We start from the raw sequence: 18,427 nt of genomic DNA, 5'->3' as shown, positions 1-18,427 counted from the left end.
CTAGGTTTAAATGTGACAGGAATAACAATAAAGTTTCTAGAACAGCACCTTTCAATAGAACTTCCTGTGATGATGGAAATGTTCTATGTCAACACTGTCCGATATGGTACCCATAAGTGGCAAGTGGCTACTGAGCACCTGAAAAGTGGCCAATGCCAATGAGGAAGTGACTTTTTAATTTTAATTTCCTTTCAACTAATTTAAACTTCAAATTAAATAGCCACATGTGACTAGTGGCTACTGTACTGGATAACAGAGTTCTGCAAGATAACAGAGGGGAATATATTTATGAACTTGGAGCAAGAAAAGATTTCTCTCACTCTCTCTTTTGCATTATAGTCTCTGACTGCTAAATCCAATATCTAGACTATCTCTAAATTGGTTTCTATTGACTACTTTTTTCTTTTAAAAATATGAACCATATTTTCCTGTTTCTTTGTATGTCTAATTTTTTAAAAACTGTATACTATATGCTGTGGGTGATACAATATCGAGATTCTGGATAATTTTATCTTTCTATAAAATAGTTCATTTTTGTGTAGTAGGCCATTCAATTACCTTGAACTTGTGTAAGCTTGATTTTGTGCTTTACTAGGGAGGAATATTAGAAACCAAGTTGTTTCCCAAGCTCCTTTCACCTGGCAGGACTCAATATCCAAATTATCCCCTCTGCAAATTTTTGTCAGGGCTTGGTTTTAGGCTTTGTTCATGGTGGGTCTAAGTAGAATAGGCCTTACTCTACCTAGGGTATGGTCCTTGATTCTAAAGTTTGTCCTTTCTGGTGTCTCAGCAGAAGCCTAAGATATTAACAAGGTGTTAATGAGGTCATACCACTCTGGCTGGGCCAGAACCTCAAGGGTCCTGCACTGCCTGCCCTCTACTAGATTTGTTCTGCTTTCCACCCCACAACAGTCTCTCTAATAAGTCTCTGGTAGCTTTGCCCTTTACATGTGCAGTCCATTCTGCAGCCAGGACTTGCTGGGGAGCGCCCTTCCACACAGCTCTCTTCTTTATAAATCAGTAAGAAAAAGGTAACCCAGTAGTGGGCAAGAAACCTGAACAGGTATGTCACAAAAAAGGATGTCACTTAAAAAGATGTCATGGAAGTCACCACAATGGCACACAACTGCACAGTCATCAGCACGTCTAAATTTAAAAAGATTAACATTGCCAAGTGCTGGTAACGATGTGCAACAAGGAGAAATTTCATGTACTGCTGGTCGGACTATAAACTAATACAACTACTTTGGGGAAATTTGGCATCATCTATCAAAGCAGGCATACCCTATAACTAGCAATTCCATTCCTAGATAAATATTCAACAGAAATGTATAGAGAGGTGCATCAAGAAACATATATGAGAATATCCATACAGCACTGTTTATGACAGCCCAAATGCAGACATTCCAAATGTTCATCAAAAGCAGATTGGACAAATTGTTGTTTATTCATACAATGGAATATCACATCAGTGTGCTGGATTTCTTCCATTTGACCTTCCAAATCTTTCTACCCCTTTCTACCATGCTATTTGGAAGCAATGAGAAGGAATGTTTGTCATAAGCATATAGATAAAATGGTTTTTTTTGGTTTTGTTTTGTTTTGTTTTGCAGTACGCGGGCCTCTCACTGCTGTGGCCTCTCCCGTTGCGGAGCACAGGCTCCGGACGCGCAGGCTCAGCAGCCATGGCTCACGGGCCCAGCCGCTCCGCGGCATGTGGGATCTTCCCGGACCGGGGCACGAACCCGCGTCCCTTGCATCGGCCGGCAGACTCTCAAGCACTGCGCCACCAGGGAAGCCCTAAAATGGTTATTTTTAAGGAAATGAGATACTGAGGCTAAAGAGAAAGTGAGGGATTAGATGTAGGCATAGCCATATATTTAATGACGAGATCTTCATCTTTATAAACCAAGAATCAAGGATTCTAAGATTTTCCTTCTTTATTTTTCTGTTTATTAGCATAAGTAATCATACCCAAATAAATGTGAAATTCATGGTGGTTAACAAAATCCAGGAAGAAAATCAATGTTATTTATAACTATTTCATAAGGATCTTCCTTTTGCAGCAGTGACACAGGATAACGTTTTACCTAGGCCTTGAAGCTAAAAGTAAGAACAAGTAGACAGTATTTATAATTTTAGTGAACTAAAAATACCTACAAGATATAAAGAAATAAAATGCTTACTTGGCTGACATGCACTGGTGTTAAAATTAAGTCCAGAACTCCAGACCAGCCAGCAAATACACCAAGTGGTATGGCATATGCTAAAGCAATCATCAAAAATCTCAAATTGCTGTAAAAGAGGAGTAAAAGAAAACATTATTACAAATTCAAAATCTAGAGTTTAAACTCTTACTCATAGAAAAAAGTAAGTCATTTTGAAATTAGAACACCAGAATCAGAAAATATTTGTCAGTTTGTTAATAAATTCCTTAAATTTTTTATATTTATAAGAATAATCTTTTTGTTCATATAGTTTAAAAATTTCAATGTTTATTATACAGATGAATTACTAACATTATGTCCTAGAATGAGTAGGCAGATTCACTTTTTTTTTTAAAAAGCTCCTATTTGAAAGGATAAATTACTGTTTCTTCTGATGAACAAGGTGGAGGGAAAAAAAGATTAAAGGTGAATGGTTAAACAAACTGTGTACATCCATACCATGGAATACTACTGAGCAGTAAAAAGGAATAACTACCAGTACACAAAACAACCTGGATGACTCTCCGGAGAATTATTGTGGGTGAAAAAAGCTAACTCCAAAATTTTCTTTACTGTATGACTCAATTTATATAACGTTCTTGAAGTGACATTATAGTAACGGGGAAGAGATTAGTGGTTGCCAGGGGTTAAAGGAGTAGAGTGGGCGGGAAGTAGGTGTGGCTATAAAAGGGCAGCAGGAGGGAGCCGTGTGACGGAAATGTTCCATATCTTTACTATATCAATGTCAATTTTCTGGTTGTGATATTGCACTGTAGTTTTCTAAGATGGTATCATTAGAGGAAACTGGGTAAAGGGTCCATGTTATTTCTTCGTATTATTCTTTACAACTGCATGTGAATCTATAATTATCTCAAAATAAAGTTTAATTTAAAAATGTAATAAAAATTAGATACCGTTAACAATTTTTTAAAAAATGTGAACTATAAAGGATCTAGGCATAAACGAGGAAGACCCAAGACCTCTATGGGTGGGAGAGGGTGAAGCACATAAGGGCACAGAAGATGATTTAAATAAATGGAGACAGAGTCTATGCTGTCAATTCACCCCAAACGAATTCATGATTCAACTCAATCACAATTAAAATTCCAGTTGAATTGTTTTTAGAAACTTATCAAATTTGCTCCAAAGTTCATATGGGAAAATAAAAGTCCTCAGAACACTAACTCATCCTTTAAAAATACGAAAAAGGAAGCCCTTGTCCTGACAAATATTAAGACAAACTGCACATCCAGAGTAATAAAATTAGTATGGTATTGGCTCAAGAACAAAGAGAGCAATGAAGGAAAAGAGAGAGCTAAGACACAAAAACTCAATCTACAATAAAGGCGGCACTACAAAAATCAAAGGGCTAAGGATTGTTTAGTGAATGGTACTAGTTCACTTTATGGAGGGAAAAATGAAAACCCTGTATCATTAGTTAACACCATACACTAAGGTGGATTCTAGGTGGGATGAAAACGTAAATGTGAAAGAAAAAACCAGAAAGTTGATAAATAAGGAATTCATTGACAAAATTAGTAGACAGATAGCAAATAGAAATTTGACTTTTAAAAATCAACAGCGAACTTATATCTAGAATATGTAAATCATTAAGAAAAAGAAACTACCACTGAGAAACTGGCAGAAGAGGAATTTACAGTAGATGGAAACCTAAATGGCAAACAACCACATGAGTCTCAAATTTATCAATAACCAGAAAATGCAAATTAAACAAAAGATATATTTCTTTATACCCATTAGACTAGTGAAAATTAGAAAGATGGATAATGCCAAGTTTGGTAAGCATATAGGGAAATGGGCACTGTGGATGGAAGTATAGACAAGTGCAGGCATTTTTTTTAGAGCAATTTGGCAATACTTGGCAAATTAAGCTTAAAGTAGCTTATGACCCAGCAATCTTGTGGGGTCTGTTTTCCAAAGAATTCTTAGGTCTATGGTGATGTGCAGGATGTCACTGCAGTGTTATCTGTGGTGACAATGAGTTGGAGGCAATCTGAGTACACAATGGAAGTGGGTATACAAAACGCAATGGTTTCATACCATGGAGTACAAAGAACTAGGTGTACACATAGCACAGGGACACATCTTGAAAACAGAGCATAATGTCACAAAATGAAAGCTATCCAGGTATCATGTGCCTCCTGATGGAAGAAAGTAGCATCACCCATGAAGTGGTCTTGTAAAATCAAAACCAAAACCAAAACCTGAATCAGAACATAGCTCTAGCTAACAATTTATAGGAAATACAAAGGGCAGAGGAACTTGGCAAAGTACTACAAAGAGGCAATCAACAAAATCCAGATCTTGGAGACAAGAGAGCTGGTTCCTCAACAAATAAATTACAAGGGAAAGAGAGAGATGGAAAGGAAACCTACAAATTATAAGGCATTTGAGCCAACTGCAATGCGTGGACCTAATCTAGATCCTGATTCAAACAAATTGTTAAAAAAAAACCCAAAACTTATGACATTTATGAGACAGTTGGAAATTGAAACACTGATTTGACAGTAGCAAACTACTGCTAAGACGTTTTTAGTGTGACAGTGGTACCATATTTATGTTAAAAAGAGTCCCTATCTTTTTAACATATACAAACTGAAATGTTTATGGGTGAAATGATTTGTCATTTGGGATTTGCTTCATAATACAGGAAGGGGAGAAGTGGGTACAGTACAAATGAAACAATATCGGTCATAAATTGGTAACTGTTGATATTGGGTTATGGGGATACAGATGTTATACTACTCTACCTTTGTACTTCCAAAATGAAAAGTAATTTAAAAAACCACGTAGTGTTTAGTGAAAAAACGTCAAAACCGAATGAGATACATGATGTGCCATCATTTAGATAAATTAAACAGACAGGCACATACAAAACAACACACATGTCACAGAGCACAAAGAGATACACGTCAAATGCGTTTGAGAGGTATCCTAGGTAGGGAGAAGGGAATGGGAGTGAGAAATATAAATAAAAGAATGAATGAATAAACGTGTTCATGTATCCTGTTCATGTATCCTGAAGTAAGGAACACGTTCAACTCAGCTCTCCACTCTTGAAGTCTAAAAGGCAAAGACAACCACCACCATCATCAAACATTAAACTGATACATAAAGGGAGAAAAATGTTTACATTAGGTTACACAGGTTAAACGCACGTTAAGTGATGGGAATCATATGGACAGTAAATAAATAATTGTGGTGGAACCTTTGGAGCATAACCACTGATTTTTTTTTTCTGCCTAGACAATGGAATTAGCATCTAGAGAAGCAGTTATTCTGATTAATCCAGGAAGTAATGATATCAGGAGTTCTTTGAAGGACCAGGGAAAATTACACAGGTAGGTTAGGGGAATGGAGCGTGGCAGGCCCAAAGAAGTCCCCTGGAAAGCCCAAAGTAGAAGCAGGCAATCCTGCACAGTAAACGAATGAATGTGGGAAGAGACAAAGGAATGTTAGGCATTAGTGTAAAGGGTTTTTAATAGAGAAGAAAGATCTTATACTCTATAGTTTGAAAAGAGAATAAAGATCTTGACTCTAGGGTAATTAGAAGCAAACACAGGGTATATTGTGGTCAAAGGGATCATTTTAAGTTGTTTTTTCCTTGTCAGAACAATCTTTTACATAACTCCTTACCTTAAAACCCTACAGTTACTCCTCATTTCCCACAGAATAGTCCAAAATTATTAGTATGGCGTAATCTGACCCTAACCTACCTCTCTAGCCTTACCTATTGCTCTCTAACCTCTAGCTCTGCATGGAGAAAAACTTAGTTAAATAGCATCTTAAAAAAAAAAAGTATCATTTTAACTCTCATCTTACAAATATGTTCTACTGATCACAATTCAATAGAACTAATATGATTTTCTTGCCTACTATGTGGAAGGCAATTTACTAGCTGCTACAGAGATGTTGTTTTCAAAAACTTTTTACTGTACTCCAGAATGAGAAATATTCTACCTACCAATATTCAGTACATAAATACTGAAACAAAAGTATCACAAAAATATGTATCATTACTATAGGAGATGCAATAATATTTTCGATTCTTTTTTATTCCATTCTACTTTTTTTAATCAAAAAAAGGTGGTCAACCCTCTAAATTGGTTGGCTATGAATCAAAGTTTGAAAAACAATGTTACATAGCTATGCTGTCTAACATGGTAGCCACTAGTCAAATGTGGCTAGTGAGCACTTGAAATGTGACTAGTGCAAGTAAAGAACTAATTTTTAATTTTACTTCATTTTAATTAATTAAAATCCAATTTAAAAACAGAAACAGTGAAAAGTATTTTTCCATTAAACACAACTTTATTGTTTTGGCAGAAGTACATTTCACTTTAACTGCTGCATTGGGTAAGATATTACTGTAGTGTGCACATGGTAGCATATGTTGTTTCTAGTATTATAACCCGTCACTGATCTTCTTGGTGTCAATGAACTAACTCAGTTCTAATTATTTTTTACACACTGATATAACATTGTAATTTGCTTATGAATATTTTATGCAGGAAGAAAACTACGAGATGAAGTATGATGCAAATTTCACAATAAATGGTAGATGCAACTTATTGCAGCAGAGTAAAATTGATGTCTGTTATGGAAAAAAATTTTTAGGATAATTAAGTGGATAATATTAAGGGACATGTTCAACAATTACACAATAAATTTTATAAGAAGTTTCTTCTTAAAGTCAAAAAAGAATCAAGAAGATTAGTTGTCTGAAATCTAAATTAAATGTTCAACAAACATTTTTAAACAATTTTTAACAGATCTGAGCTTATACTTTTGGTCAGCTATAAAATGGTTTGGATTCCTGCACAAGAAGAAAAAGATTTTTAGATGGAGAGATGGTAAAATAAATTGTTCTTTTAGCTATGGAAGTTTTGTTTAAAATTATGAAGAGAAAAAAATGTATTCTATGGAAGTGAAAGATCTTCAATTAAGCCCCAAACAATTGCCTGTAGAATATAAGACCTTTCAAATAATATCAAAGATGTATTGATTCAAAATTTGAAAAACTGCAGGTAGTTATTTTTAACTTTAGATAAATAGTGTAATATGGGAGACACTGCTCAATGAAAACTGTTTTAATTGTAAATTTAATGAAATCTAAATGCAGACCATTTAGATTTCTAATGCAAATTTAGCATCTAAATTGAGATGTGCTGTAAGTATAAAATACACACTGGATTTAAAAGATTTTCTATGAATAAAAAAATGTAAAGTATCTCATTAATAATTCTGAATAGTGATTACATGTTGAAATAATACTTGAGATATATTGAGTTAAATAAAATATGCTATTAAAATTAATTTTACCTGTTTCTTTCTACTTTTTTTAAATAAGGCTACTAGAAGATTTAAAATTACACATGTGGCTCCCATTATATTCCTATCAGATATTATTAATATATAGGATACAAAGACAGTTCTTGACCAGAAGGAACTTACCATCTGGTGGGAGAGGAAGACTAGAAAAGAAAGAACTAACTAGTGAGAGTTGTTGATGAATCAATAAAAACTCATCACAACTAACTGGAGAAAAAAATCCAAAACATAAGTTCTAGTGGCCCAATTACAAATCATAATCATCAGAAATGGTCTATATATCCAAAGAATCAAATTCAGTACTGGGCCTTCAAGTATTTGAAGCCTTCAAGTGTAGAATTTAATCGAATTTAAGTTGTACCAATAAAATAAAGTAAAATTTGAAATTAAGTTTCTCAAAATATGATCCCACTGGAGGTTCAAGATGATTTTAGGTGATATGTAAATAAACATTATTTATTTTATTCACTTTGTATTAAATAGCACTTGTTTATTTTAATGTGTATCAAGAAATACATAATGAATAAAAATAATTTGCATATTAGGAAAAATATAATAAACACATAAAACACATGATTTCACAGATACTATTATATGATGTTTCCTTATAAAAGAAACTTATTTAAACAAAAGGTTTGATTTTTTAAATATGGGTGGTATATAGAGAAGGCAAAAACTATAGAGGTTTTTGCTTTGGGCAATTTTAATTATTTTATGTTATTTTTTTTGTTTCTATTTTATTTTATTTAATTTTTAAACATCTTTATTGGAGTATAATTGCTTTACAATGCTGTGTTAGTTTCTGCTGTATAACAACGTGAATCAGCTATACATATACATATATCCCCGTATCTCCTCCTTCTTGCATCTCCCTCCCACCCTCCCTATCCCACCCCTCTACGGGGACACAAAGCACCAAGCTGATCTCCCTGTGCTATGCAGCTGCTTCCCACTAGCTATCTATTTTACATTTGGTACTGTATATATGTTACTGCCACTCTCTCACTTCATCCTAGCTTATCCTTCCCCCTCCCGGTGTCCTCAAGTCCATTCTCTACATCTGCATCTTTATTCCTGTCCTGGGCAATTTTTAAAGATAGATTTCTGATAAGAAATCTCTCTAAAATATTTAACCAATATTTTATCAATTATTTACAACCTGATTAGTAGGTTGTTGAAAAACTACTATCTTAAATTATCTTAGAGAAATGTGGAATTATCTTCAAGGTGCTAGTCAAAACCAGTAAGTGATTTTAAGTATATTTACCTTAATAATCTACAAAAGCTCCGCCGATAACTCAGCCGCTGGCTAGCTGCAGCAACACTGGGAGGAAGAGGAGGTCGTGGTGGGAAATAAGCTAGAGTTGCAGAAAATAGTAAGCAGACAACTCCAAACTCTGAAAAAAAAAAAAGTAAAATGTTAATCAGACAACACAAAAAGTTCAGTATCTCAAGTATCTATCTAACAAATATTTATTGCGCATCATTGAAGCTTTAGATATATAAAGATAAGCAAAATATAGTACTTGCCTAGCCAAAATAGCTCAGTATTGTGAGAAAGACTGATACATAAAAATGTAACTTTTAGCAGGTAAGAAGTCATAAGGAAATAAGTATGGTAGACTTATGGTATAGTACACTACACAGAAAGAGGACTGAGGCAGTAAACAAATGTTACTCTGGAGGAAACACATTAAAAACCAACAGTACTATCTATAACAGAGATCTTTAAACAGGTCTAGGATGACTGTCTAATAAGCATGGTCCTAAGAAGTAAAGAATATAATAGAAAATTGCTAAGAACAGAATAGGAGAAGGTTTGTTTGACCAATGACAGGATATTCTGATGCACTGTGTAGGACAGACTCAATTTATAGGCTACATGGGAAATCGGAACAAAACAGGAAAGCATCCAAAAAAGAAAAGAAAAAGAAAGAAAGAAACCAGGAGACAGCAAAATTTAACAAACACAAGACTAGCTAATGTAGGCTATTAAACAATCAGAAGTAAAATGAACATCTGAACAATCTTAGTTTGGCACCATTACAGAAGGAAAGGTTCCTAGGAGTCCTGATCATTCCCTCCAGAGTTCTGGCACATGGAAACTCCAGCTTTTAACTGTGCCCAATTTAGTAGAAAAGCATGACTCTAGTAGAAAAGTCAGGAAGCCTTGGAGTATAGACCTATCCATGCCATTAATTAACTTATAAATTGAATGAATCCCTTACTCTTTCTGGGCCAATAAAGGAAACAGATTAAGTGATTTCTAGAGATCCTTTCAGTAGGATAATTCTAATTCTAGGGCTATATTCTTAGCAAAAGGTACAATATTTCTATAAGACACTTAACCACAGATAATGTCTTTATTCTTTGACAATCTGAGGAACAACAAGAAGTAAATGAATTGCTTTAATTTACAGTCCTTTTAATTATTCGTAACAATGAATGAGCATCTTCCATATGCTTATTGGCCATTTGTATTTCTTCTGTGATTGCCTTGTTTGTATTCTTTGCCCATCTTACTACTGGCATTTTTGTAAACAGCTTCACTGAGATATAATTCGTGTGACATATAATTCACACATTAAAGTGCATAATTCAATGAATTTTACAACCATCACCACAATTAAAAAATTTTTTCATCATCCCCCAAAGAAACTCTGTATCCATTACTCCACAAATTTCCTAGCCCAGGCAACCATTAATCTGCTTTCAATCTCTGTGGATTTGAGTACTATGGACATTTCTAATAAATGGAATCATATAATATGTAGTCTTTTGTGACTGGCTTCTTTAACTTAATGTTTTCAAGATTCACCCATGTTGGAGCAGTACTTTATTTTTTGCCAAATAATATTCCACTGAATGGATATACCACATTTTTAAATACACTTAGTTAACAGACATTTAGATTGTTTCTACTTTGGGGCTATTATGAATAATGCTACTACAAATATTTGCGTGCAAATTTCTGCATGGATGTATGTTTTCATCTCACTTAGGCATATACCTGGAAATGGAATTGGTGGGTCATATGGTAATCTATGTTTAACATTTTGAGGAACTGCCAACCTGTTTCCAAAGAGGCTGTATCATTTTATATTACTACTGGCAAAGTACGAGGGTTCCGATTTCTCCACTTTCTCATCAACACTTGTTATCTTCCATTTTATTGATTATAGTCACCCTACTGGGTTGAAGTTTAACTCATTATGGTTCTGATTTACATCACCCTAATGAATAATGACAATGAGCAACTTTTCATGTGCTTCTTGGCCATTTGTGTATCTTCTTTGGAGAAATCTCTATTTGAGTCCTTTGCCCATCTTTTAATTGAACTGTTTGTCTTTTTGTTGTTGAATTGTAAGAATTTAAAAAAATATTCTGGATACAAGTTCATTATCAGATATATGATTTGCAATTATTTTCTCCCATTCTATGGGTTGTCTTTTCACTTTGTTGATGGTGTATTTTGAAGCACAAGATTTAAATTTTAATGAAATCCTAGTTTTCTATTTTTCTTTTGCCATTTGTGCCATTTATCCCTTATAAAAAGGCTTCGCCTAACCCAAGGTCATGAAGGTTTACTCCTATGTTTTCTTCTAAGAGTTTATATAGTTTTAGTTCTCACATTTAGGTTTATGACCTATTTTGAATTAATTTTTATGTATGGGGTAAGGAAGGGATTCAAATTGATTCTTTTGCATGTGCATATCCAGTTATTCCAATACCACTTGTTGAAAAGCCTATTCTTTCCCCATTGAATTGTCTTGTCACTGTTGTCAAAAGTCAATTGACTATAAATGTAATGGTTAATTTTTGGAATCTCACTTTTGTTGATTTATATGTCTATCATTATGCCAGTACCATGCTGTCTTGATCAGTGTAGCTTTGTAGTAAGCTTTGAAACTGGAAATTGTGAGTTCTCCAACTTTGTTCCTTTTTAAGGTTGTTTTGGCTATTCTGAGTCCCTTGCATTTCCATACAGATTTTAAGATCAGCTTGCCAATTTCTGCAACAAAGGCAGCTGAATATTAATTGAGATTGCACTGAATTTGTAGATAAATGTGGGGAGTATTATCACCTTCATAATATTAAAACTTCTAACACATGAACAGGATGTCTTTCCATTTCTTTAGGTCTTCTTTAGTTTCTTTCAATAGTGCTCTATAGTCTTCAGAGTGCAAGTTTTACACTTATATTGTTAATTTTATTCCTAAATATTTTATTCTTTTTGAGGCTATTGCAAATGCACTGTTTTCCTAATTACATGTTTGGATTGTTCATTGCAAATGTGTAGAAATACAGTTGATTTTTATATATTAATCTTGCACCCTAAAACTTGTTTTTTTAGATCTAATAGTTTTATTCTAGCTTACAGAGGATTTTCTATATTCAAGATCACGTCATTTTCAAGAGATAGCTTTACAACCTTCTTTCTGATATAGATGCCTTTTACTTATTTTTCTTACTCAGCCATCCTGGTTAGAATCTCCAAACAATGTTAAGTAGACATGTTCCTGATCTCAGGAGGGGATGCATTCAGTCTTTGACCATTAAATATATTATCTATGGGTTTCTTGTAGATGCCGTAATATTATTAGGTTGAGGGAGCTCCTGTCTATTTCTAATCTGTTGGGTGCTTTTATCTTGAAATGGTACTGGATTTCCCAAATGCTTTTGTTTTTCATCTGTTAAGATGATCACATAGTTTTTCTCCTTCATTCTATTGATTTAACATATTACATTAGCTGAAGTTTGAACGTTAAACCAAATTGCATTCCAGGAATAAATCCCATTTGCTGGTAGTGTATAATCCTTATTATTTTACTGGATTAGGTTTGCTAGTATTTTGTTGAGAAACTGTGGGCCTACATATATTGGTCAAAAGTTTACTTATGATGTCTTTGTCTGAAATAATTTTAGTTTAAGAGTCATTAATCTCTTAAGATCATGATTCTAAGCAAAGTATTTTTTAATGGAATGAAGGGTCATGGGACATTATCTCAGGGAGGCAAACTGGAAAATACAAAAGCACTGAAGCAATAGCTGGAAGCTTTGAGTAGGGATTTCTGCTTGACTGCATGGGAACCATAAGGCAGAGGATGTAGAGCATTAATACATGCCTAATAATGCCTAAAATCCAGTCATTTAAAAGATATAATGATTTCTTAAGCTTCAATAAAAAGAATGATATAACAAATTTATATATAAAATTTATATATATTTATATAAATTATAAATATATATATATTTATAAATTTTAATTTAAATAAAATTTATGTTTTACCTACTTTCAGTTTTATTTACTTAGTTACTTTTACATTTCAACTTCTTTCTTTAAAAGGAGTGAGCTGTTGAGCAGAAGTAAGAAGAACTACAATTCTGCAGCCTGTGGAACAAAAACCACATTCACAGAAAGATAGACAAGATGAAAAGGCAGAGGGCTATGTACCAGAAGAAGGAACAAGATAAAACCCCAGAAAAACAACTAAATGAAGTGGAGATAGGCAACCTTCCAGAAAAAGATTTCAGAATGATAGTGAAGATGATCCAGGACCTTGGAAAAAGAATGGAAGCAAAGATCGAGAAGATGCAAGAAATGTTTAACAAAGACCTAGAAGAATTACAGAACAAGCACCTAAAAGAATTAAAGAACAAACAAACAGAGATGAACAATAGAATAACTGAAATGAAAACTATACAAGGAATCAATAGCAGAATAACTGACGCAGAAGAACGGATAAGTGACCTGGAAGACAGCATGGTGGAATTCACTGCTGCAGAACAGAATAAGGAAAAAAGAATGAAAAGAAATGAAGACAGCCTAAGAGACCTCTGGGACAACATTAAATACAACAACATTCGGCTTATAGGGGTCCCAGAAGGAGAAGACAGAGAGAAAGGACCTGAGAAAATATTTGAAGAGATTATAGTCGAAAACTTCGCTAACATGGGAAAAGAAATAGCCACTCAAGTCCAGGAAGCGCAGAGAGTCCCATACAGGATAAACCCAAGGAGATACATGCCGAGACACACAGTAATCAAATTGGCAAAAGTTAAAGACAAAGAAAAATTATTGAAAGCAGCAAGGGAAAAATGACAAATTACAAGGGAACTCCCATAAGGTTAACAGCTGATTTCTCAGCAGAAACTCTACAAACCAGAAGAGAGTGGCAAAATATACTTAAAGTGATGAAAGGGAAGAACCAACAACCAAGATTACTCTACCCAGCAAGGATCTCATTCAGATTCGATGGAGAAATCAAAAGCTTTACAGACAAGCAAAAGCTAAGAGACTTCAGCACCACCAAACCAGCTCTACAACAAATGCTAAAGGAACTTCTCTAAGTGGGAAACACAAGAGAAGAAAAGGACCTACTAAAACAAACCCAAAACAATTAAGAAAATGGTAATAGGAACATACATATTGATAATTACCTTAAATGTGAATGGATTAAATGCTCCAACCAAAAGACACAGGCTTGCTGAATGGATACAAAAACAAGACCCATATATATGCTGCCTACAAGAGACCCACTTCAGACCTAGGGACACATACAGACTGAAAGTGAGGGGATGGAAAAAGATATTCCATGCAAATGGAAATCAAAAGAAAGCTGGAGTAGCAATACTCATATCAGAAAAAATAGACTTTAAAATAAAGAATGTTACAAGAGACAGGGAAGAAACTCCATAATGATCAAGGGGATCAATCCAAGAAGAAGATATAACTATTATAAATATATATGCACCCAACATAGGAGCACCTCAATATATAAGGCAACTGCTAACAGCTATAAAAGAGGAAATCAACAATAACACAATAATAGGGGGGGACTTTAACACCTCACTTACACCAATGGACAGATCATCCAAACAGAAAATTGATAAGGAAACACAAACTTTAAATGACACAATAGACCACATAGATTTAATTGATATTTATAGGACATTCCATCCAAAAACAGCAGATTACACTTTCTTCTCAAGTGCACACGGAACATTCTCCAAGATAGATCACATCTTGAGTTACAAATCAAGCCTCAGTAAATTTAAGAAAATTGAAAGCATATCAAGCATCTTTTCTGACCACGATGCTATAATATTAGAAATGAATTACAGGGAAAAAAACGTAAAAAACACAAACACATGGATGCTAAACAATACGTTACAAAATACCCAAGAGATCATTGAAGAAATCAAAGAGGAAATCAAAGAATACCTAGAGACAAATGACAATGAAAACACGATGATCCAAAACCTATGGGATGCAGCAAAAGCAGTTCTAAGAGGGAAGTTTATAGCTATACAAGCCTACCTCAAGAAACAAGAAAAATCTCAAATAATCTCACATTACACCTAGAGGAACTAGAGAAAGAAGAACAAACAAAACCCAAAGTTAGCAGAAGGAAAGAAATCATAAAGATCAGAGCAGAAATAAATGAAATAGAAACAAAGAAAACAATAGCAAAGATCAATAAAACTAAAAGCTGGTTCTTTGAATAGATAAACAAAATTGATAAACCTTTAGCCAGACTCATCAAGAAAAAGAGGGAGAGGACTCAAATCAATAAAATTAGAAGTGAAGAAGGAGAAGTTACAACAGACACCACAGAAATACAAAGCATCCTAAGAGACTACTACAAGCAACTCTATGCCAATAAAATGGACAACCTGGAAGAAATGGACAAATTCTTAGAATGGTATAACCTTCCAATACTGAACAAGGAAGAAATAGAAACTATGAACAGACCAATCACAAGTAATGAAATTGCAACTGTGATTAAAAATCTTCCAACAAACAAAAGTCCAGGACCAGATGGCTTCACAGGTGAATTCTATCAAACATTTAGACAGGAGCTAACACCCATCCTTCTCAAATTCTTCCAAAAAATTGCACAGGAAGGAACATTCCCAAACTCATTCTATGAGGCCACCATGACCCTGATACCAAAACCAGACAAAGATACTACAAAAAAAGAAAATGACACACCAGTATCACTGATAAATATAGATGCAAAAATTCTCAACAAAATACTAGCAAACAGAATCCAACAACACATTAAAAGGATCATACACCAGGATCAAGTGGGATTTATCCCAGGGATGCAAGGATTCTTCAATATAAGCAAATCAGTGTGATACACCATATTAACAAATTGAAGAATAAAAACCATATTATCATTTCAATAGATGCAGAAAAAGCTTTTGACAAAATTCAACACCCATTTATGATAAAACTCTCCAGAGGGCTTCCCTGGTGGCGCAGTGGTTGAGAGTCCGCCTGCCGATGCAGGGGACACGGGTTCGTGCCCCGGTCTGGGAAGATCCCACATGTCGCGGAGCGGCTGGGCCCGTGAGCCATGGCTGCTGAGTCTGCGCGTCCGGAGCCTGTGCTCCGCAATGGGAGAGGCCACAACAGTGAGAGGCTTGCGTACCACCAAAAAAAAAAACAAAAAAAAAACTCTCCAGAAAGTGGGCATAGAGGGAACCTACTTCAACATAGTAAGGGCCATATATGACAAACCCACAGCAAACATCATTCTCAATGGTGAAAAACTGAAAGCATTTCCTTTAAGATCAGGAACAAGACAAGGATGTCCACTCTCACCACTATTATTCAACATAGTTTTGGAAGTCCTAGCCATGGCAATCAGAGAAGAAAAAGAAATAAAAGGAATACAAATTGGAAAAGAAGAAGTCAAACTGTCACTGTTTGCAGATGACATGATAGTATACACAGAGTATCCTAAAGATGCCACCAGAAAACTACTAGGGCCAATCAATGAATATGGTAAAGTTGCAGGATACAAAATTAATGCACAGAAATCTCTTGCATTCCTATACACTAATGATGAAAAATCTGAAAGAGAAATTAAGGAAACACTGCCATTTACCACTGCAACAAAAAGAATAAAAAACCTAGGAATAAACCTACCTAGGGTGACAAAAGACCTGTATGCAGAAAACTATAAGACACTGATGAAAGAAAATAAAGGTGATACAAACAGTTGGAGAGATATACCATGTTCTTGGATTGGAAGAATCAATATTGTGAAAATGACTATACTACACAAAGCAATCTACAGATTCAATGCAATCCTTGTCAAATTACCCATGGCATTTTTTACAGAACTAGAAAAACAAATGTTAAAATTTGTATGGAAACACAAAAGACCCTGAATAGCCAAAGCAGTCTTGAGGGAAAGATACGGAGCTGGAGGAATCAGACTCCCTGACTTCAGACTATATTACAAGGCTACAGTAATCCAGACAATATGGTACTGGCACAAAAACAGAAAAATAGATCAATGGAACAAGATAGAAAGCCCAGAGATAAACCCACGCACCTATGGTCACCTAATCTATGACAAAGGAGGCAAGGATATACAATGGAGAAAAGACAGCCTCTTCAATAAGTGGTGCTGGGAAAACTGGACAGCTACAGGTAAAAGAATGAAATTAGAACACTCCCTAACACCATACACAAAAATAAACTCAAAATAGATTAAAGACCTAAATGTAAGACCAGAAACTATAAAACTCTTAGAGGAAAACATAGGAAGAACACTCTTTGACATAACTCACAGCAACATCTTTTTTGATCCAACTCCTAGAGTAATAGAAATAAAAACAAAAATAAACACATAGGACCTAATGAAACTTAAAAGCTTTTGCACAGCAAAGGAAACCATAAACAAGACGAAAAGACAACCCTCAGAACGGGAGAAAATATTTGCAAACGAATCAACGGACAAAGGATTAATCTCCAAAATTTATAAACAGCTCATGCAGCTCAATAGTAAAAAAACAAACAACTCAATCCAAAAATGGGCAGAAGACCTAAATAGACATTTCTCCAAAGAAGACAATACAGATGGCCAAGGAGCACATGAAAAGCTGCTCAACATCGCTAATTATTAGAGAAATGCAAATCAAAACTACAATGAGGTATCACCTCACACGGATTAGAATAGGCATCATCAGAAAATCTACAAACAACAAATTCTGGAGTGGGTGTGGGGAAAAGGAACCCTCTTGCACTGTTGGTGGTGTGTAAATTGATACAGCCACTATGGAGAACAGGATGGAGGTTCCTTAAAAACTAAAAATAGTTTTTAGACCATATGACCCAGCAATCCTACTACTGGGCATATACCCAAATAAAACCATAATTCAAAAAGACACATGTACCCCAATGTTCCCTGCAGCACTAGTTACAATAGCCAGGTCATGGAAGCAACCTAAATGCCCATAGACAGACGAATGGATTAAGGAAATGTGGTACATATATACAATGGAATATTACTCAGCCATAAAAAGGAACGAAATTGGGTCATTTGTTGAGATGTGGATGGATCTAGAGACTGTCATACAGAGTGAAGTAAGTCAGAAAGAGAAGAACAAATATCCTATATTAACGCATATATGTGGAACCTAGAAAAATGGTACAGATGAACCGGTTTGCAGGGCAGAAATAGAGACACAGAAGTAGAGAACAAACGTATGGACACCAAGGGGGGTAAGCAGTGGCACGGGGGGAGGGTGTGATGAATTGCGATATTGGGATTGACATATATACACTGATGTGTATAAAATGGATGACTAATAAGAACCTGCTGTATAAAAAAATAAATGAAATTAAATTTTTAAAAAAAGTCATGCCTTTTCCTATATAATAAAGTGGGAGACTGAAGAGTAATGTAAGCAGAAAATACCAAATTTCCTGCGCATTCTGCAATAACATTGGGTCCCCAAAATAAAACAAAAAAAAAGAAAAGGAGTGAGCTGTATACAGGGGGTTAAATGCTTTATTTACTGCCACCACCTCTAATTTCACTTTTCTTCCCTCCAAATCCTACTGG

At 34.8% G+C, this 18,427-nt stretch overlaps 1 protein-coding gene across 4 annotated transcripts in view; it reads right to left on the bottom strand.

Annotated features, from left to right (window-relative positions):
• The window catches only part of SLC49A4 (solute carrier family 49 member 4), a 92,304-nt gene that overhangs the window by 41,915 nt on the left and 31,962 nt on the right, over window positions 1–18,427 (bottom strand). For all 4 annotated transcript variants that reach the window (XM_027106496.1, XM_027106516.1, XM_027106509.1 and 1 more), the window contains exons 4-5: window positions 8,827–8,956; window positions 2,187–2,295 (exon numbers count right to left, since the gene is read on the bottom strand). In XM_027106496.1, the coding sequence (XP_026962297.1) occupies window positions 2,187–2,295; window positions 8,827–8,956 (239 nt within the window). The remainder of the gene's footprint in view (window positions 1–2,186; window positions 2,296–8,826; window positions 8,957–18,427) is intronic.

This window comes from Aethalodelphis obliquidens, unplaced genomic scaffold (assembly GCF_003676395.1).
Source record: "Aethalodelphis obliquidens isolate GAN/ISIS:26980383/991018 unplaced genomic scaffold, ASM367639v1 scaffold1, whole genome shotgun sequence".
Classification (NCBI taxonomy): Eukaryota; Metazoa; Chordata; class Mammalia; order Artiodactyla; family Delphinidae; genus Aethalodelphis; species Aethalodelphis obliquidens.
This window is presented reverse-complemented; position numbering and strand designations above follow the sequence as displayed.